Source organism: Benincasa hispida, chromosome 6 (genome assembly GCF_027475165.1).
Source record: "Benincasa hispida cultivar pf3 chromosome 6, pf3_genome.v1.1, whole genome shotgun sequence".
NCBI classification, from domain to species: domain Eukaryota; kingdom Viridiplantae; phylum Streptophyta; class Magnoliopsida; order Cucurbitales; family Cucurbitaceae; genus Benincasa; species Benincasa hispida.
The window spans coordinates 55,348,268-55,370,126 of record NC_143483.1 but is presented as its reverse complement, the minus strand read 5'-3'; the positions used below and the strand labels follow the sequence as shown (position 1 = coordinate 55,370,126).

Below are 21,859 nucleotides of genomic sequence, written 5' to 3'. Positions count from 1 at the left end.
ACCGGACCAGAATTGCCTGAACCTGACCAGCCAAAATCCTTTTAAGGCCGAACCGATCAAACCGGCTACTTTTGCTAGTTCTGTTGTCGCTCGGTTCATCTCTCGCTTGGTCCATTGAAATCTCGCTCCAACTCAATCTCTCGCTGAAAACTGATTCAAGAATCTCGCTTCAAACTCAATCTCTCACTCCATACTCAAAATCTCGCTCCAACTCAATCTCTTGCTGAAAACTGATTAAAAAATCCTACTTCAAACTTGATCTCTCACTCCATGCTCGAAATCTCACTCGAACTCAATTCAAAACCTCGCTCGAACTCGAACTCGATCTCTCGCTCGAACTAGAAATCTCGCTCAAAATCGATTCAAAATCTCGTTTGAACTTGAAATCTCGCTCGCAAATTCTATTAGAATCTCGCTTGAATTTCCATCAACATCTCGCTCAAAACGAAATCTCGCTTGTAAAATCTCGCTCTCGCTTGAATTATGGAAATCTCGATTGAAACTTGATCAACGAGATTTGAGCAGATGCTGAAGAACTGGAATCTGCAGCTCGACCTTCTTCATATGTTTCTTCAATTACAACTTAATTTCAACTCTAATGATCCAAAATAAATTACAGACTCTTGAGCACATATATAAGCTCATTAAACAAGAGCCAATTACAAATTTAATCAAGGAATGAAAGAGATATTAAATGCCAGAACTCAGAAAATCATATCAGTTCACCATTTTCATATATCTCATGAAAAACACCCACCAAACTAAAATTAAACCAAATTGAATGCTTAAATGATTCTCTGATACCAATTGAAGGTATTGTAGAGAGTATCCTCCTAAAGTTTCAAATTTGGAATTAAATTGTAGATTTTGAAGGGGTTATAAATGGTCATATTTCTTGGTATTGAGATTATTTTCACTTGAAAAGTGAAAAGTGTACCTTCAATTTATCGGCCTTAACAAAGATAAGTGTGAGAAAAATAAAAATATCTAAGAAAGGTTTTAATATTTTGGAAAGATAAAGGAAATTAATGTATTCAAGACTCTCAATACTTTAAGTTTGGTTTGGATGCTAAGACATCATATGAGTGATTACAAGGTGTAAGCTTTCGTGTAAAGGAAGATATCTCCTTACCATTTGGAACTTTGGACTTTACTATGTATAGTTGGAGGAAATTGTGTAAAATGTTAGTTGTGAAACTCAATTTCAACATGAAAGTCTTTTCCAAAATAAAAGGTTAAAGAGATATAATTAAGGTGAAGTTGTTAGTAGCAATGGTTGTTTTGAAACTATTGACATGGGATGAGGTTTTATTAGCCTAAAGGTACATAATTGAAAGTGTTAACAAGGATTGGGAGATTTTAATTTTGGGAACACATTATATAGAAAATATTGAAGTCATTAATTTAGTTGAAAGAGGAAAATAATCTAGTTTGAAGAAGGTAGAAAGTTATATATTTGTAAAAGTAAGAAAGTTAGATTTTCTAAGATCATCACTAGTACAAAAGGTGGACTTGAGAGTAAAGCTTGAGCTGATAGTAAGAAATCGTTATAGATGGGATGAAATAGCTCAAGTCATAGAAACATGAATTATTCACCAAAGTTCTTGTTATGCCTTAATATTGTGCCTCTGAACACATTAGTTTGATTTGTCAAGAAGGGAAATGGAATCCATGCATTTATGTATCAACTTTTAAGAGTTTAGTATGGTAGTGTAGACAAGTCATAGAGGATGCAGGGGAACGTCGGGGCCACCAGTTGCTGAATTTGGATTTTAAGTCTTGGTCTGAATCCTAGGCTTAGGGCACTACAAGATGATATGTTTTCTCTTGTATTGACAATGAGCTAATTAACTCTAAGGAATATGGACATTCTTAAGATAGATTTACAAATCAAGAAGGTTTGTATCTTAAAAAAAAAAACTATCTTCAGGGATTAATTATAGTTATTATAAGGTTACAGTGATGTGTTTTAGATTGACCATACTTTATAATATCCAGGACTTCAAGAACCTCGTTTTTAGAAAGATCTTTTAAATTCTTTCGTGGTAGGGTTTAAACAATGAGATGTTATGGTTCTAGGAATAAAGAGTAACATGAGAATTATTTCAGGTAAGTTTTACAACCCTTGGTAGTAGAAATGTTTAGGTCGAGTTTCTAATGAATATGAGACTTAGTCAGACAAAGTTGTTTCTCACGCATGTAGTTGCTAAGAAGGGCATCACAATTAACGCTCAAATAATAGAAGTAGTTTCCAGTTGGCCGAACTTTCTATGCTATGCATCTTGGGATTACGCTCTATCTAGTGTGGCCAGTTACTCAGCTCCATGTATGGAGATTTCTCTGTGCCAGTTCAAGCAGTTTAGATACATGTTTTAATTGAATATAACTTCTTAAGCTCACGACAGTTCTCAGAGTAAATGTGTTAAAGTACTATTAATTTTTAGCGTCTTAAAATTCATAGTTCTATATGTACTAGGTTGTCACACTTCATCAGGTACCAGTTTTAGTTATGTCAAATAGTGACCCTACATCTAGTTTGTGGAGGAGTCTCCAATCAGCATTAGGTGCTCAGTTAGATTTTAGTAAAGCTTTTCACCCATAGACCGATGGTCAAACCGAGCATTTGAATCAAACACTAGAGGACATGTTACACGCTTGCACGTTATATTTGCAAAAAGTTGGGACTCCCATTTGCATCTCATAGAGTTCACTATAATAATTGTTACCAGGCTACTATAGGCATGACGCCTTTGAGGCTTGGTATGGGAAAGAGTTGTAGTCTCTTGTTTATTGGCTGAGGTTGGAGATTCGAAAGTTTTTGGGTCTAAATTAGTATAGGCTATCAATGAGGTTATTTGGAAGATTAGAGCAAGGATGCAAACAACATAGGACGGACAGAAAAGTTATGTTGATACGAGAAGAAGGGGGTGAGAGTTTCATGTACATGATAAGATGTTCTTAAAAGTAGCACCTGTGAAAGATGTTCTAAGTTTTGGAAGGAAGGGGAAGCTAAGTTCACGTTTTATTAGGCCATTTGGGATTTTAGAGCGAGTTGTCCTAGTGATGTATCGTTTAACTTGGTCATCACCTCTTTCTACAGTTCATCATGTTTTTCTTGTCTCTATGTTAAGAAAGTATATGACAGATTCATCTCATGTGGTGGATTTTGAGCTCTTACAGTTGAATAAGAACTTGAGTTATAAGGAAAAACCTAAGCAAATTCTTGCAAAGGGAGTGAAAGTTTTGCACAATTAGGAGGTAAGACTAGTAAAGGTTATATGGTAGAATTATCAGCTCGACAAAGCATTATGGGAACGAGAAGATGAGTTGAGAACATCGTGTCTAGAGTTCTTTCAGGATTAGAACTTTCAAGATGAAAGTTCCTAAGGACGAAAGAATGTAACATCCTAAAATGTCATGTGATTTTATATTAATTATCTCAAATTTAGTTAAATATAATTTTTCTTAATTTTGGTTAATGGAACCAAAATTGAGATAATGTGAGAAGATAATTAATTTAAAGAGATTTAGAATTCTGAGTGATTTTGATTAAAAAAATAATTGGCATTTAAAAATGAAAAAGAGAATAATTTAGAATTTGGGATTTAAGAGTAGAATTGGCAAAAATCCCTGCGAGGTCGGATCCCCACCGGTCCTGCCCTCGACCGGGGCGAGGAATCCCTAGTTTGACCCGGGATTATAACGGGGTCCTTGGTCGGGGACGGGGAGGGTATCCCCGCTGTGTCCTTGTCCCCAATTAATTTATTATATATATATATATATATATATAGTGGGGATGGGTCCTCGCGGGGACCCGTTTTCCCGATGGAGAATTCTCGTCCCCGTCTTCAATTGGTGAGGATGGGGGAAATATCCCCGTAGGGGTGGGGATGAGGAGTCCCTCCACCCCGCCCAGGCCCTGTTGCCAACCCTATTTAAGAGTTTAAATTAATTTGGAATTTATATATATGTATGTGTGACAAAAAAAAGAAAATGAATCAAAAGTCTTTTTATCTAGAAACCCGTGAAAACCCACAGCCCCAATTCTCCCTCTCTCTATCAATCCTCACACGCAAGAACTCATTCCCTTCAAACTCTCTCTTAACAGTCAACTTCTTAAGCATCCAACCACTCATCGCCTTCTGTTCGACGGCAGTGCCTCCGACTACTGTTTGTCTCTGCCGACGCTCGTCGTCAGGTCGTCTTCGTCCAGTCACCGGGTACCGCCGCTCTTTCTCTCCCTCTCTTTCTCCCTCTATCTCATACATACGCATGCAACACAGAAGAGAACATCGTTGCATCGTTGCATTCCCTTCTTGTTGCGCCGTCGAAGTTGAACCCCCCCTCACTGGTCAGCTTTGGATTGGAGTTTTAGAGGCTTTTGAGGTGGTGTCCGACAAGATTAAGATTGTTCAAATTTCTTTTTGGGTAAGTTTTAGGGGTTTTGTTGATCTTCTCGACCTGATCTTGAATGTCCATTTAATGTAGGTCTAATTTTATGTTGCCCACAATATTCATGCTTTAAATTGAGTTAAGCTCGAGCTATCCAACACCTTTAAAGGTTGTTTTTGGTAAGATTTTGGTAAATATTTGGGATTTCAAGCCCCTTGGAATGATGAGGATGTTGTAAATTAAGTTTATAATTTTTATTTATGGTCTATGTTTAGGTTGAAGTCCTCAATCAAAATTTGTAGTTTTGGATCAAGAAACAATTTGGGTAAGTTAATTGGAGACATTTGGGATAAATTTGTGAGTTGGAACTAGGCCTTAAAAGTTTAATTAGATTTTTGGCTGATGTCTTAGGTTTGATTCAAGATTTATATAAAGTGGTTGACTAGGATAAATATTTGAGCTTATATCCGAGGTAAGTGCCTTTACTACTAGAATGCCTTCGTGCCAGGCATTTTAGTTCCTTAGTTTTAGTTGGAAATAAGCAAATTTAGAAGCATGTATTAGACCTCAAGAATTTGATGTATGTTAAATGATTCAGTTATGTTCATGTCAGAACCATGGAAATGTTCTAATCACTATGATGTGGGACCCTAGATAAATGTTTTATGATTCATGTTCAATGGTGACAATTTCCCTTCTAACACTAGCAAGTTTTTGTGATCTTTCGGGTTCACTATTATGTTATCGAGAGCTGATGGGTTCCCTACCATGTTACCATGATCCTTCGGGTTCATTAGCATGTTCAGCATCGTGATCCTTGGGCTCACTACCATGTTTAGCTCCGGGGACTGACGTGTTTCCTAGCATGTTTCTATGGTTTCAAGCCACCAGATACGTATTAGAATGTGTTTAATTGTTCACTAGATGACCATCCATGTTTTCATGTTTCCAAGTGTTCATGGTCTCATGTTTCTTTGATGAATTACAATATATTTGTCCCACCAATATGCATTTGCATATATGTATGCATAGCCTGACCCCAACAGTATGGTTACTTATTGAGTATTTTATATTCATCCTTTATTATGATATATTTTCCAGGTAAGGGCAAAATACTCTAACGAATGACAATAATAATTTGTGATCGTGTCAATGGGACTAGCTAAACGCTTCTGCACGTGTTCTTTTTCATGTTCTCGTGTTATAGTTGTTAGCAGTCTAATATTTGGAGTTTTTAATTATTTTTTAATTTTAAACTTATGTTTTTAGGGGGACCCCGAGAAAGTGTTTTATGTTCTTTAAACCAAGTGGATTATTTTGTTTGTTCATTTCTTGTAATAAATAATTTGTTTCTTTCCATTTTGAAATTGTAAAAAGGTTTATTTGAGATTTATGCATGCATGTTGTAACTTCCTATTAGTGAGTATTAGAAAAGTCGCGTCGTTACAAATGTAACATAATTAAGAAATAAAATTTTAAAATTACTTCTAATTGTAATGTAAAAATAGTGGACTTTGATTAATTATCACTCTATTAAATTAATAATAAATACTAACACTTAATATTAAAAGTGTGTATTAAGTGACAATTGAGTTAACAGTGTAAATTTTAGAAGTTAGGGACTAAATTGAAATAAAATTTCAATTTTAAAAATAAAATTGCAACGTTTTAAAATATATAGACTAAATTAAAATTAAACTCAAAACTTTAAGATAAAAATTGTATAAATTTGAGACCAGGGAGCAAAAATTTTTCCAAAAATAGTTTTTATCTTTTAAACTTGTAAAGTATCAATTTAGTGCTTTTAGTTCTATTGAATTGGACTACAAGCTCACATAGGCTATGCCCATAGTAAATGTAGATAATTTTTTTTTAATAATATGTGAAGTGAGAGAATTGAATTTCTAATCTTGAGAATGATAGTATAAATCTTATGTCAGGCTTCTAATCTGTGTAGATTGATAGACCCCTAGAAGACCAAATACATTTTTAAACCATGGGACAAAATTGTGAAATCTCCCTATTGTCTTTCGATACTTGACTCTGGCTTTTGTCACTAAATCAATTTTTCTCTTTTTTTTGACATTTTTTGTAACCACCTTAGTTTCCTACTACATTCTAGGAAGCTACTTCGTGCATGCATAGGCTTAATCGTACAATTTCTTTTAAATCATCAAATTAAAGAGTCAAGATTTTATTTAACAATGCTCAAACGAGCAAAGATGGGAAAACATAATTAAATAATAATAAATAATCTAAAGCAAAATAAAATAAAATAATTTACTATTCGGGGTACCCTTAAACCCTACTTAAAAACAAATGAATGAAATTAAATAGTAAAATAATAAAATTGGCATATTTTGCATAAAAGTGAAGAAACGCCTAACTCCTAAACCAGATTTCAGAACATAATACTATATGCAGAAGCAGTGAATCGTCCTAATGGCCAGGTCATGAATCTCTCTTGTCATGCCCCAGTCTGTCATTACCCTTACCTGAAAAATAGGAAAAGAAAAGGGTGAGTATAAAAAAAATATACTCAGTAAACAGCCCACTACTGGGCCCACTCAGTGATCTGTTAGTCTATCCATTGGACCATAATACACAAGGCATCATAGACATAGGCATAGGTATAGGCATAAGAGGCGAACCCGAAGGCACGCTTTCATAAGTAGTGACACAAAGGTCACGACATAAATACAAGTGGTGATCCCAAAAAGGACACCGTACATAAGCAGAGGATGTGGGCCCAAAGGCTCACACATGCGATGTGCATGACCCAGTGGTACACTAATAGTCACTAAAATCTCATGTGGACATAAGCTTACAAACATGTAGTACATAATCGAACATAAGCATGCAATCAAGGTCATAACTCAGCATTAAACTTTAACACTGTTGCCCATACTTCAATCAACTATTTCACAATCTACTCATAACTCATACATCAATACTCAGACATCAGGCCTTAATACATTATATTCATGCTTCAACATTAGCCCACTATCCTCAGTTTACCCATGCACCTTATCACAGTATCCCCTTAATCCTTACGTCCAACTTCATCACAGTAGGAATACTTCAAATTCAACACATCAAATTCAGCACAAAAACCCATAACAAATTTCATCACAGTTTCACATATGACATAAAAATTTCTCAGCAGGCCTAACAACATCCTAGGGCAACCAACAGTAAACCACTTACCTCAAGATAACGCACTGTCCTAAAACGAAACCTTACTCCACTCGAGAACTTCCTTCACCGCCGCACGTTTCTGTAACTAATCACAAATTAGGCCCAAGAATCTCAAAAGACAGTGGGCTGCCAAAAGGGAACTGACATTACAACGACCGACGAAGAGCGCGACTGGTGCGGACGAACGGCGGCGTAGAGGAGCCAGCTCGAACAACGACTGCAGAAGAGAGGGGGGGCTGGAGGAGGAAAAAGAAGAAGGAAAAAAAAACCTTTTTTTTCCTTTGCACGTAGCCCGAGGACCCTATCACCTTTATAACCCTAAAACCCTCTTCTTTTTCCTAAATTAACCAACCATTTAATTATTTTTTTTCTTTTTCTTTTTCTTTTTCCTTTTTTTTCTTGGGGTTTTACACTCTTCCCCCCTTTAATAAACTTTCGTCCTCGAAAGTTCTAGTCCTAGAAGAGCTCTGGATGCAGTGCCCCCATCTCGTCCTCTTGCTCCCAAGTTGCTTCCTCAAACTGATGATTCTGCTACAGAACCTTCACCAGTGGCACCTCCTTGCTGCCCAAATCTTTCACCTCCCTGGCCACAATTTGCGCGGGCTTCTCCTCGTAACTCAAGTTTTCATTTAGTTGCAAGGGCTCAAAGTCCACCATATGAGACGGGTCTGTTAAATACTTCCTCATATGGAGACATGAAATACATTATGGACTGCGGAGAGAGACGGTGGCAAGGGCAAACGGTAAGCCACAGAGCCGACCCACTCCAAAATCTCGAATGTCCCTACAAAACGTGGACTTAGCTTACCCTTCTTCCCGAATCTCAGGACACCCTTCATCGGCGCCACTTTCAGGAACACCTTGTCACCTGCTTCGAACTCTAGATCTTTTCGCCTAACATCCGCGGAACTTTTCTGTCTACTTTGTGTTGCTAGCATTCTGGCCCTGATTTTCTGGATGGCTTCATTCGTCAACTCCACTAACTCAGTACCCACCAGTTTTCTCTCCCCAATCTCACGCCAACAAACAGGAGACCTGCAACCTCTGCCATAAAGAGCTTCAAACGGCGACATGCCAATGGTAGCCTGATAGCTGTTATTATAATCAAACTCTGTCAAATGTAAGTGGGAGTCCCAACCCCCTAAGAATTCCAACGCACGCGCGCGTAACATGTCCTCCAATATCTGACTTAAACGTACTATTTGCCCATCGGTTTGAGGGTGAAACGCTGTACTGAAGTTCAAACACGACCCTAGAGCTGCCTGGAGACTCTTCCAAAAACTGGAGGTGAAACAAGGGTCCCTGTCGGACACAATTGACACTGGCACACCATGCAACCTTACTATCCCCTTCATGTACAACTGAGCCCACTTACTCACCGTGTACGTGGGCTTTCCTAGAATAAAATGTGTCACCTTGGTGAGTCTGTCTATCACAACCCAAATCACCGAGAAACCTTTCGCTATCCTGGGCAACCCCGTAATAAAATCCATGGTCACGCTCTCCCATTTCCACTCTAGCATATCCAATGGTTGTAGCAAACCTGCTATTTTCTGCCTCGGGGCCTTCACCTGCTGACAGACTAAACATCTACTGACATATTCAGCTATCTCCCTTTTCATATTGGGCCACCAGTAATACCGTTTCACATCTTGGTACATTTTGGTACTACCTGGGTGCATCAAGAATGAAGAGTTATGAGCTTCCGCCAACAGCTTCCCTTTCAAGCCATCATCTACTGGGATGCACAACCCCTGATAATAAAGACCCTTGTCCACTAACACAGAAAATTCACTTGCCTGACCTGAACCTACCTGACGACACTTTTGAACCAAGTCGGGATCACCCTGCTGTGCATCAATAATCTGCTGCCTCAAGGTCGGTTGCACTACCAACTGGGCTAACTGTGAAGTGACTTCCCCCACTGCCATCGCAATCTCTGCTCGTTCCAGATATTTACACAACCGAACCTACTTAGTGATCAAGGCGGCCGAATGAGCTACCTTTCGACTGTGGGCATCGGCTACCACATTCGCTTAACCTGGGTGGTAGAGGATCTCGCAATCACAATCCTTTACTCACTCGAGCCACTTGCGCTGCCTCATGTTTAACTCTTTCTGGGTGAAGAAATATTTCAAACTTTTGTGGTTGATGAACACTTAGATCTTTTCCCCATACAAGTAGTGTCTCCAGATCTTCAAGGAAAACACTACCGTGGCCAATTCCAAGTCGTGGGTAGGATAGTTGCGCTCATGGTTCTTCAACTGGCGGGAGGCATAGGCGACCACCCTACCATGTTGCATAAGCACACAACCCAAACCCTTCTTAGAAGCATCACTGTAGATCACGAAGTTCCCGGAGCCATCTGGTACGGTAAGAACCGGGGCTGAAACCAACCTCTGCTTGAGGTTCTGAAAACCGTCCTCACAAGCTTTGCTCCAAACAAACGAAGCTCCCTTCCTGGTTAGCTGGGTCAATGGCATGGCCATGCTGGAGAAATTCTCTACAAAACTACGATAGTATCCAGCCAAACCTAGGAAACTACGCACCTTACTGACCGTTGTAGGACGGGGCCGATTGGTAACGGCTTCAATCATAGTTGGATCCACTGAAACCCCGTCCTTCGACGCCACGTGCCCAAGGAAGAACACCTTCCGTAGCCAAAACTCGCACTTAGAAAACTTTGCATACAGTTTGTTTTCCCTCAGTGTTCCTAGAACCTTCCTAAGATGTTCCTCATGTTCTGCCTCTGTCTTGGAGTATACCAAAATGTCATCAATAAAAACAATTACAAAGGCGTCTAGGAAGTCCTTGAACACCCGGTTCATCAAATCCATGAATACCGTTGGAGCATTGGTCAGACCAAAAGACATTACAATGAACTCGTAATGCCCATATCTAGATTGGAATGCAGTCTTCGGAATATCACTGTCTCTGATCCTCGGCTGATGGTAACCTGACCGTAGGTCAATCTTGAAAAATACGGTAGCACCCTGTAGCTGGTCAAACAGGTCATCAATTCTAGGAAGCGGGTACTTATTCTTAATGGTCACCTTATTCAACTCCCTATAGTCTATGCATAAACGTAACGACCCATCCTTTTTCTTCACAAACAATACTGTTGCACCCTACAGAGAAACACTGGGTCGAATGAACCCTTTATCAAGTAATTCCTGCAATTGAACCTTTGATTCTTTCAATTTTGCCGGAGCCATTCTGTACGGAGCTTTGGATATAGGAATAATGTCTGACTCCAGTTCAATCGTAAAATCAATCTCCCTTGGTGGAGGCAATCCTGGAAGTTCTTCTGGAAATACATCGGGACAATCTCTCACAACTGGTTCAGAGGTTAGTGCAATCCCGGTTTCCCTTGTGTTAACTACGCTAGCCAAGATACTCCAGACACCTTGGCTAATCAATCTCTTGGCTTTAACTGCTGAAATCACCTTGGGCAAAACTACTGTCCCGACCCCTTTGAACTTAAAGCTGGCTTCTCTAGGGGGGTTAAAATTCACCTCCTTACGGGAACAATCTATACTAGCATGGTTAACAACCAACCAATCCATGCCCAAAATTACATCGAAATCACGCATGTCTAATACTATCAAAGTCACATCAAGGGTGCGATTTGCTATTTCTAACTGACATGCTTTTATCTTTTCACTGGCTATCATAATTTCTCCCGACGGTGTAGACACTGACAAAACATAGCTCAAAGGCTCCAAAACTAACATGGAATGCTTTACGAACAACAAAGAAATGAAAGCGTGGGACAAGCCAGAGTCAAACAATGTCAAGGCATAGTGCCCCAAGATTGGGAGCGTACCTGTCACCATTGTTCCCGAGTGCTCAGCTTCCCGACGACTGGTGGCATAGACCCGACCCTGCTGCTGTTGTCGATTTGAACTACCCTGATACAAACTCGGGGGCTGGACCCCCGCACTTCCGAAACCACTACTAGGGCATTGGTTTGCCGTATGCCCTATCTGCTTACATCTGAAGCATGTCCCTGTGCCAATCAGACAGCGTCCCCAATGATGCTTCCCATAAGACTTGCATACCGACCTTTCCCTCCAAACTCTTCTTGAAGTCGTAGCCTGTCGTTGAGCATGCCCTACTGACCTGCTTGTACTCTGGACCTTCTGCGGAGGTCCCAGAGCTTTCTGTTCAACCTTCCTCTTCTGGCCGGGGGTTGGTTCCTCCGTCAAGGACTTTAGGAACCCTATCCTTGAAGGACAACCCACGCGTGCTGCCGCTCAAAAGGCTGCGACGTATGTGGGAGGCTTCAGGGCTTGCACGATGCCTCGCACCCCGTCTCGGAGTCTTTGCACAAACCTTCCAACCCTCTTTGCTTTGGTAGACACCAGGTCAGGGGCAAAACAAGACAATTTGTCAAACTCCTCTTCATACTTTTCCACTGTCATGGTTCCCTACTTTAAGTTCATGAACCCAGCTTGCTTGTTGTACCTCACATGAGCAGAGAAGTACTTCTCATAAAATCGCTCCTTGAACTGATCCCACATGGCTTGACCTCCACCGGCTTCTATCATTCTCTCAGTCGAGCGCCACCAGCGCTTGGCATTGTCGATGAGAAGAAAGCGGCACACTGTAGCTTCTGCTCCTCTGGACACCTCATGTACTGGAAAAGCCCCTCAATAGTGGACAACCACAATTCTGCATTATTAGGGTCTTTCAGGGATCCGTTAAACGTTGGGGGATCATACTTCTTGAAATCCCGTAGGTATCCAGCTTCCAACGAAGGGCCTGCCACGGTCCGACTTGTGGCCCTATCCTGATTCTGAACTGGTGGTAACGGGACTGATGAGGATGGCGCCTGCTGTGACTGTACGTGCTGGGCGATCTGCTCGGCCACCATGCCCCTTAGCTGTCCCACCACGGCCTGCATGACGACGTTCCCAATAGTTGCAGCCATAGCCGTATATTCTACTAGAATTTCTGAGGACGACGGTCCTGGTGGGGGCACAGTCGAAGTTCAACGTTCCCAAGGTGGCGGGTCCCACACCTCTTGGCTCTGCACCTCGGGTTCTTACAGGTCGGGGTCCCGATCCTTAACTACTTTCCTGCCTCGATTGCCCCTTCCTCTAGTTCGTGGTGCCATACTTGGTGACCACACACAAAACTTTAATACATGCTAGTAGGGTAAACCATCAAACGACAGCACATAAGTAGGATTTCATGTATATATATAGATTTCCCTAAAGGTTTTAAAACAACATACCTGACGATGACGAAAGATCCGTTTGTGGCCATAAGGAACAGATTAGACTCACGATGTAAGTCAGTCTACAGAACCTAAAACTTAGGCTCTGATACCAAATGTAACGACCCTAGTTTCCTACTACATTCTAGGACGCTACTTCGTGCATGCATAAGTTTAATTGTACAATTTCTTTTAAATCATCAAATTAAAGAGCCAAGATTTTATTTAACAATGATCAAACGAGCAAAGATGTGAAAACATAATTAAATAATAATAAATAACCTAAAGCAAAATAAAATAAAATAATTTACTATTCGGGGTACCTCTAAACCCTATTAAAAACAAATGAATGAAATTAAATAGTCAAATAATAAAATTGACATATTTTGCATAAAAGTGAAAAAAAATGTCCAACTCCTAAACCAGATTTCAAAACATAATACTACATGCGGAAGTAGTGAATCGTCCTAATGGCCAGGTCACGGATCTCTCTTGTCATGCACCGGAAAGAAAAGGGTGAGTATAAAAAAAAATATACTCAGTAAGCAGCCCACTACTGGACCCACTCAGTGATCTGTTAGTCTATCCATTGGACCATAATGCACAAGGCATAGGCATAGGTATAGGCATAAAGGGCGATGCTTTCCATTCTCCTAATGTCGATGTTGGTGACGATGTTTTTCTTGGATGACTGACTCTTTTACTGCTTTTTTGTGGGCCCGAAGGCTCATACATGCGATGTGCATGGCCCAGTCTACTCATAACTCACAGGCCTTAACACATTATATTCATGCTTCAACATAAGCCAACTATGACATAAAATTTCATCACAGTTTCACATATGACATAAAATCTCAGCAGGCCTAACAACATCCTAGGGCAACCGATAACGCATTGTCCCAAAACGAGACCTTACTCCACTCGAGAACTTCGAGAACTTCCACGTTTCTGTAACCAATCACAAATTAGGCCCAAGAATCTCAAAAAACAGTGGGCTGCCAAAAGGGAACCGACACTTACCCCGGCGACAACCGAACTGCTCTGGTGTGCAATCGAACGAGGTGAGCGTTTTGACGCGCGTTGGGCTTTGGCTAACGACGAAACACTGACATGCGGCGGACGAACAAAGGCGGAAAGGAAGCTCTGCGCGACTGGAACGCTTGCGGGGCTGGAGACCCGCGGTCGAGCGAATGGAGGCGGTCGAAGCTAACGACCGGAATCAATGGTCGAGCGGCGGACGGGACGAAAACAAACAGCGAGCAGCGGACGGATATGCCTTCTGGTGTGCGCTTGACGACGGCTTCGGCTATGCACCCTGTCGACGAATGGAACAACGACCGGCGAAGAGCGCGACTGGCGCGGAGGAGCAAGCTCGAACGGCGACTGCAGAGGGGGGGGGGGCGCTGGAGGAGGAGGAGGAAGAAGAAAAAGAAAAAAAAAAAAAAAAAGAAAACCCTTTTTTTTCCTTTACACGCAGCCCGAGGACCCCATCACCTTTATAACCCTAAACCCCTCTTCTTTTTCCTAAATTAACCAACCATTTAATTATTCTTTTTTCTTTTTCTTTTTCCTTTTTTTTTTCCTTGGGCGTCACATTTTTTAAGTTGTCTTTTAAACACATTGAGTAGCAATAACGAGATAAAAAAGAACAAGAATTACATTAACCAATAACAAAAGGAAGAAAGGAATATTATAAAAAAGAGCAAGTGATCAATGATAATAGTTTTATGTAAGTTGAATTATGCTTATTTTAGCCTCACAATTTAGTCATTTTTCTAGTTGAATTTGGTCAAAATTTTTAAATGTGTATGAAAGATGAAAGGTATTATTGCAATGTTTAGAATTATAGAAATATTATTTTCTCTATTTTGTCTACAATTTGACATAGGCGTAATCTTCTTTCGATAAGTACAACTCTTCCAACTATGATTCTATTGGTAGACATGTGGAATCATTTGATGTCTTTAAATTATTGTGTTGACTCTCACTTTCTCACTCTCATCGGGACACCAGAGAAGATTTTCATTGGTCAGCCCCTCCCGACTCCTTTAACCTGAACTCCTCTGATACGACAGTTGTAACTGATGAGGTGGAAGTTGGGCCTATCGTTCGTGATTCAAATGGGAACCATTTTCCCTTATCAAGATCTGTTGAACTTATTTAGGCCATTGCTATGTTCGAAGGAATATCTCACACTATTGAAGTTGACATATCTCCTTTTCGAATCGAAACTGATTTTGTTATTCCAAAACGCTGGATATAGAATGAGGTTTAATCGTTCGTTGACTCATTCGTGAGTTTCTCTTAATTGTTCGGTCCTTGGCTTCTACTCTACCTTTTTATTTGAATTCCTTTTAAGTTCTTTTTGTTGCTTTTCTATGTTGTACTAAAGAAAATATAGGAATATTATTTAACAAATGCTAGTGCATTTTTATATTTTATAATAATTCTTTTTTTTTTTAATTTTTTTTATTAAAAAAAAAACTGCTTTCGTTCACAAGGACAGCGATACATTCATAGTGTTCCCTGTGTCCCCGCGCCTAAGGCCTCCCCTGTTCGCCATGGCCACCAGAGGAATCGGCGGTGATAAGAGGACCACCAGAAGCTCCTCCATAAACGCCGTTGCCGCAGCCACAGTCGCCACTACCAGAAGCAAGGCCAAGAAACTCGATCGGGAGAGTCATCTCTACCACCAACTGGTAACCCTCATCCAAACCACCATTTCTTCCGCTCACTCCTTTCTCTCTCTCAACGATCTCCACCTTCTTCCCTCACAAACCCTCGCCCTTGAATCCCTCCTCGGTTCAACTTCATCCTCTCTTTACGCTCTCTCTCCTCGTCTCCCAAAACTTACCCTACCTCCGCCGCCGCCGCCTCCACCGCGGCAATGCTGGTTTCAACGCTTCCTCTCTGCGACATCGGACGTCGATTGCGATCCCAGATGGAATCTCTCTTTCCGTATGTCGAAATCATCCTTCTCCCTCCTCCTCCGTCTCCTTTCTCCGATTCAGAGCTCCTCATCCTCTTCAGTTCCTCCCGATTGTGCTTTAGCCGCTGCGCTTTTCCGATTGGCGCATGGTGCGAGCTACAAGGCGGTTGGTAGGCGGTTTGGAATTGATTCCGCTGATGCTTGCCGCTCGTTTTATGCTGTTTGTAAAGCTATCAATGAGAAATTGGGGCATTTGCTTGAGCTACGGTCTGACATTGATCGGATTGTTGTGGGATTTGGGTGGATTTCGCTTCCGAATTGTTGTGGGGTTTTAGGTCTTAGAAGATTTGGTGTTGAGAGTGAACTGCTAGGCAAAAATGGATCGCTTCTGGTTCAGGCATTAGTTGATGCTGAAGGGAGGTTTCTGGATGTCTCTGCTGGTTGGCCGAGCTCCATGAAACCTGAAACAATCTTGCGGCAGAGCAAGCTATATGAAGAAATTGAGAAATCCAATGAATTACTCAAAGGCCCTGTTTATAATCTCGATGATGATAAACCCATTCCCCAATATTTGATTGGTGATTCTTGCTTCCCCCTCTTGCCATGGCTTTTGACACCATACATGAAACTGAACGAGGAAGATAGCTCTGGCTTTCCTGAGAGAGCATTCAATTCCACACATAACCGTGCAATGGCGTTGGTTAACACAGCATTTGGCAGACTCCGAGCTCGGTGGAAGCTTCTGTCAAAACCATGGAAGGAAGGATGTAGAGATTTTTTCCCCTTTATTGTATTGACTGGGTGTCTGCTGCACAATTTCCTCATTAAATGCAGCGAGAAACTAGATGAAGAGCAAGATCAAGAAGAAGAAGCAATTTGTTCAAGTGAGGACCAGAAGTTCCCTCTTTATGATGGTAAGATAGGAGATGATAGAGGAAAGGATATCAGAGATGCGCTTGCCTTGCACTTGAGTAGCCTGAGCTACAGAAGATGATCGCTTTGAACATCTTGGTAATTTTAATCTTTTATCAGCTGTATATATTCTTTTCCTCTCTCTTGGAACTTTTTCTCAAAACTGCAGATTGTACGTCCTAGTTCTCTAGAAGTAGATCTATTTTTTGTCAACCATTAGTTTCCTAATTATTTGATACTTCTTATGATTAGAGAAGGAATGTTTACACTTATCTAACATGAAAGTGACCTTGAAATCATTCACTCTATATGTAAATTTTTTTTAAAAAAATCTACAGTTCATGGTTTGGGTCCCCTCTAGAATGCAATAATTTTGACATGTAATTATTCTATCAAGTGAATGGGAATCGCTTTTTGAATCAAATAATCTCGGTAAATTAATTTTTGAACGTCATTGTTGGAATTGTTCTAGTTAAACTTGATCTTGAATTTCGGTTGAAGTGAAATAACTATGGATGGTCTAGCTTATAGGAAAAGGACAAAAGTAGTAATGAGCTTTCAGAATGGAAGCTATGACTTGGTCCACTCCAAGCCCTAATTTTGATATTTGCCTACATAACCCAGTGCTTTTAAAAGTTCCAAAAATGTTTTGGAAGTGCTTAAAATATTTTTTTGATGAAATGGTCCATTAGTGTCTCTTTTTTAGAGTCCTTGTTAAAAAAAAGAGTAAGTGTCTACAAAATGACATTGATTGAACTTCTTTTATTTTGTATATGCTTAAAACCTGAGGCCATGGATAGAGAGCCATGATGAACATATTCTACATCCGGATCTTTAGACATTAGGACAAGAAAGATATAACTAACGTGATAATTTCAGTGGTTGCTTTTGCCAGGTTATGTATGAAATTCACATAGTTTGCCCAACTAAAGAGCACCAAAACTGGAGATTATCTTGCCTTCTTAAATCTCAACTCTAACATCTCTTCTTTGCTTCTCTTAATCTGAATGGACTTCTTGAAGGACCTTTTCACAGGCAAGGGACTTGGAATACTTTTGTAGATTTGAAGTGGTTTTTGGGGGTAACAAAGGAATTTAAAAATGAGTCCCTTTCAAAAAAACTATATTTTTAGATGCTCCAAAAAAAAAGTACTCTCTCTTCAGGACCAACTGATATATTATTTTATTTCTAAACCTTGAACTAGCACTTTTCTGTTTGGTTGCCCCAAGAGAAGTGAACTGAAAAGTGTTGTAGTTTTGCACAGAACGGCTCACAGTCACAGGTTAGACTTTGTGTAAATAAATTGCATCTCTTCTCAAATTTCATTTTTACAGGATTGAGAAACTTCAGAACCTGGCAGTTTAAAATTAAAATGTTGACAGCTCAAAACCCCAGAGCAGTTTCATCAGAAATTATTCAGCAAATACAATATTTGGACGACTATACAAATAGCACAAAGGATTCATTTCAACCATTCGACAAAACCAAGCATAAATCTTCACTGGACACAAAACAAATTGGGGAAATCTACCAAAACCATTGAACTCAAAGGTACAAAATTCAATTAACTTTTCTTCAAACCTTGATCATTTTCCAAAGATTGATTTGATCCACCATATTCCTTTAGTATCTTTGGGACCTTCATCTCCTTCTGGTGGAGAATCAGTGTGTGTTGTCCTACGAAGCTTGCTCACATCATAACCCTGTTCCTTAGCTTTCTCCACCAATTGATTATATATCTCCTCATCCAAATGATTCTGCCTGCACAATATCTGCCAAAGAAACACCATGAAATAACAATTCAGAAACCTCCCATTATCATAAGTTCATAACTCAACACCCTTCTCACTCGACCAACTGATTAAAAGTTAAAATCTCCCACCCACATATTATTGAATACAAAACCTACAATAGTTCACAAACATCCAAAACTCCCAAAAGAAAATCAATGTGATAGGACCCACGGTAACCAAAATACTAGATAAATCTAAATTATTTGAGGTACTTGGACCCTCCCCTCTAGAGATCACAATCAAATCCGAAATCACTCACCACAATATTGCCAACCCTTTTCATTCCCCTCCTTCTCTATTTACAACCAAGGAGTATAACCAACTCCCTAACTATTTACTAATATACCTTTAATGCTATAATAATAACCTAATATCATTCCTATCACAATGTCATACCCATAGAAAATCAATTGCCAAAGTAAACATAGCTCAGCGGTAAGTGGTAGATCATCCCCGTAGTAGTTGTACTTAAAAAAAGAAAATCAATGTCATACCCATAGATAGTTTCTGCTAGGCTGGCCAATCAAAGCATGGTGATAATCATGATCAAGATACAAAACCCAGTAATCTCCAACAACAGGAATGACAGGCATGAATGGAGGAACATAGAATTTAACTTTGAGCTTGGCTTCATCACTATCAGGATTAGCTTTAACAGCAGTACCTTCAATAAAACCCCTCTTACCATCAACCCAGGTCTCATTTAGGACATTCACCGTCCGTTCGTCTCTCAGGGTGTAGGTCGCTCTGGTATTAGCTCCATTTTTGGGCTGAAACCTAGATGGAAATGAAGCTATTTCGTACCACCGGCCCATATACCTCTTAAGGTCGACGTCCTTCATGACGTCCATCTCTTTTTGCACCATTGTTGAATGATGAGCTTCTGAGAGAGATCTCAGAGTGGGGTTTCTTGAGGCGTCGGTGGTGATTTGATTTGAATTTTTTGAGTTGTTGAAGAAGATGTGGATTTGGAAAAAGGGGAGACGTGGAGAGATATTATAGCTGTGGGGAAGAGGATTTTTTTGTGGTCTAGAAATCGGCAGAGCCCAGTTGTGGGCAAAAAGTGCTTTTCTTTTCTTTCTTTCCTTGCTTGCTAAACAAGGTAAATGTGGGAGTCGCCAACATCATGGGCCATGGGCATCAATTCTATATACCTTATAGACGGTTCGATTTTGTTTGATTTGACATCAATCAAGAACAAATTCAAATCAAGTGATTTTATAAAGAAGAGACCTAAATCGATGTCCAATAAAGAAAAAAAAATTAATAAATTGGTTTTTATTTGATTCGGTATATTATTGGTTTGGTTCTCGGTTGCGACATTTTTTTTCTCCTTCTAAATTTTAGTTTGTATTTCCAACTTTGTTTTGAATCGGTCATTTTTGTAATTTTAAAATTAAAATTGGGTTCATTTCTTTTCTTATAGATTGAAATTAGACATTTTTATTTTTTTTATTGGCACTTGCTAAATAAAAAACATAAACACTCCATAATAATTTGTTTTCTTTTAAACAATAAATATATATGTATCATAATAATTAAAACACTAAAAGAGACCTAATGTTAGAGTTTATTTTTAAGAATATATATACACTCGGTTCGGTTCGGTTTTGATTGGTCTTTTCAATCAAAATCCAATTTGAACCAATACTTTTTTATTTTCTCTAAATACAAACAAATATGTCTAATTTTATACTACAAAACCAAACCAAACCAGTTGATCGGTTTGGATTGGTTTGTTTTTTTTATTTTTTTATTTTTTCTTGCACTCTTACTTAAGAAGAAAGGAAAAATATTCAGATGCATCATGAGCAATACCTATATCTCTATACATTCCACTAAATTGTCCAAAATTCTTTTTATTCCTTTTTTGAAATATTTTAATTATTTTTTTATTTGGGTGATGAAGGAGATGTATCTGCATCTCGGATTATCCATAAGAAAGATATTTGACTAAAAATATATTTTTTTCGAGGGTTAAATTGTGAATTTGGTATTGAATTTTAAGGTTAAATAGCAAATTTGGTCCCTACTTAAAGAATGTTACAAGTTGGTCCATATTTTATAATTAGAATTTTGTCTCTATGGTTGGATAAAATTCTCATAAATAGTCCCTACAATAGAGAGTATCTATGAGGATTTATATCATAGGCACTAGGTATTATCAAATCATAAGGGACTACATTCTAACCTTCTCAAAATTATCGGGACCAAATTTGCAATTTAACCAAAATTTAAAGTTTAAATTATGTTTATGTACATTTGATTTTGATTTTAACTTGTGACTTAACATCTTGTGTTTTAAATGTTGACTAGGGATGTTGAAGTAAATTCGTGAGTGATAATTTGATGTGATATAACAAATGAATGTAGATTTGATTAGCACAAATTTGTTATATTTAGGTCCTACTAGTTAAGAAATACACGTACGGGTGACGTGTATGGCCAAATGAAGTTCAATTCCGCATGAATTCAGTTCGGTCGAGGATGGAATAACCTCGCCTAAGGTCCGACGAAACTTCAAAGAGTCGAGCAAAAAGTGGATTGGGACTTGAGCGTCCCCTAAGGCTGACCATGATCACGGGTAAATCATGGTGCGCACGGTTGGAGAAGTACGGCCGTGACATTTGGTATCAGAGCCACTCTTTTGAGTGGAGTCGGACAAGACAGGGAGAAAAGACCCGAGGGTTGAATTGAAGACTTCACAGTTGTGTCAAAAGTGCCAGTTTGGCAGGGCAGAAGTAAGTCAGTATCAGAGACAGTGTGTGGGTTGAAGCCGAATTTTTCCATTAAGGGAAATCCATCCCGTCAGGAAGAAAAAAAAAAACAAGCTCATTTGCCAAGAGTTTGGGTGTTCCGTTGGTTAGAAGAAGCACGAAAGGTGTACTGGGTAGGGTGCCTTCGAAAGAACCATTACTACCAGAGGGATAATGCTAATGGTTGCATGCAGAAGAATCGGGGGTCAGGGAGACATGCGTCGGTCAAGTGCAATTGTGCATCAAGAGTCCGTATGAGTGGATGTCATGGCTAGCAGAGCGAGGCGATTGGAAAGCAACTTGCAAGAATGGGCTGTTGTCCCGTGAGAAAATGCTCCCTTTGTGTGGAGCCAGTTTATCCCTTAAGTCATTCCACATGCCTAAGTGAGGTGATTTCACAGTTGTTTGGCCAATGCGCGTTGGAGATGATCAACAGTTTGGCAGTTTAGAGAACGAGAAGAAGCTGCATCAAGTGCAAAAGAAGCATCTTTGCAGCATCGCCACATGAGGTGGCCAGTGAGTTGGCTGAAGTGTAGTGCTAACGAAAGAGGGGGTTGTGTTTTGTTTTCCGAATTCGCTTAGGTGTGAGTAGATGCCACGATGTATGATGTTCCGTGGTAGGCTCGCGAGCCTCACCTTGAGGGGTGCATCTTGATGT

General features: G+C 39.7%; 2 protein-coding genes and 2 long non-coding RNA genes across 4 annotated transcripts; 2 read left to right on the top strand and 2 right to left on the bottom strand.

Moving 5' to 3' along the window:
* The first annotated feature begins 3,995 nt into the window (after window positions 1-3,995).
* LOC120080156 (uncharacterized) lies at window positions 3,996-5,783 on the top strand. The gene is made up of 2 exons (XR_016530045.1): window positions 3,996-4,717; window positions 4,804-5,783. It is a non-coding gene; the product is annotated as an uncharacterized LOC120080156 (long non-coding RNA).
* Window positions 5,784-6,570: 787 nt separating this feature from the next.
* On the bottom strand, window positions 6,571-14,366 carry LOC150035778 (uncharacterized). Its single transcript, XR_016530246.1, has 2 exons — window positions 11,417-14,366; window positions 6,571-6,887 (listed from the first exon to the last, which is right to left on the bottom strand). It is a non-coding gene; the product is annotated as an uncharacterized LOC150035778 (long non-coding RNA).
* An 817-nt stretch (window positions 14,367-15,183) lies between these two features.
* On the top strand, window positions 15,184-17,006 carry LOC120079785 (LOW protein: nuclease-like protein). Its single transcript, XM_039034172.2, has one exon. The coding sequence runs from the start codon at window positions 15,373-15,375 to the stop codon at window positions 16,732-16,734; it is 1,362 nt and encodes a 453-aa protein (XP_038890100.2). The 5' UTR covers window positions 15,184-15,372; the 3' UTR covers window positions 16,735-17,006.
* A 982-nt stretch (window positions 17,007-17,988) lies between these two features.
* On the bottom strand, window positions 17,989-19,568 carry LOC120079786 (temperature-induced lipocalin-1-like). The gene is made up of 2 exons (XM_039034173.2): window positions 18,940-19,568; window positions 17,989-18,424 (listed from the first exon to the last, which is right to left on the bottom strand). The coding sequence occupies exons 1-2, from the start codon at window positions 19,309-19,311 to the stop codon at window positions 18,239-18,241; spliced, it is 558 nt and encodes a 185-aa protein (XP_038890101.2). The 5' UTR covers window positions 19,312-19,568; the 3' UTR covers window positions 17,989-18,238.
* Between the last annotated feature and the right edge of the window lie 2,291 nt (window positions 19,569-21,859).

Coding starts and splice junctions, on each gene's coding strand:
- LOC120079785 (XM_039034172.2), top strand. CDS start 15,373: ATGGCCACCAGAGGAATCGGCGGTGATAAGAGGACCACCAGAAGCTCC.
- LOC120079786 (XM_039034173.2), bottom strand. CDS start 19,311: ATGGTGCAAAAAGAGATGGACGTCATGAAGGACGTCGACCTTAAGAGG. Junction 18,425..18,939: donor CTAGCAGAAACTATCTATGG/GTATGACATTGA, acceptor TTTCTTTGGCAG/ATATTGTGCAGGCAGAATCA.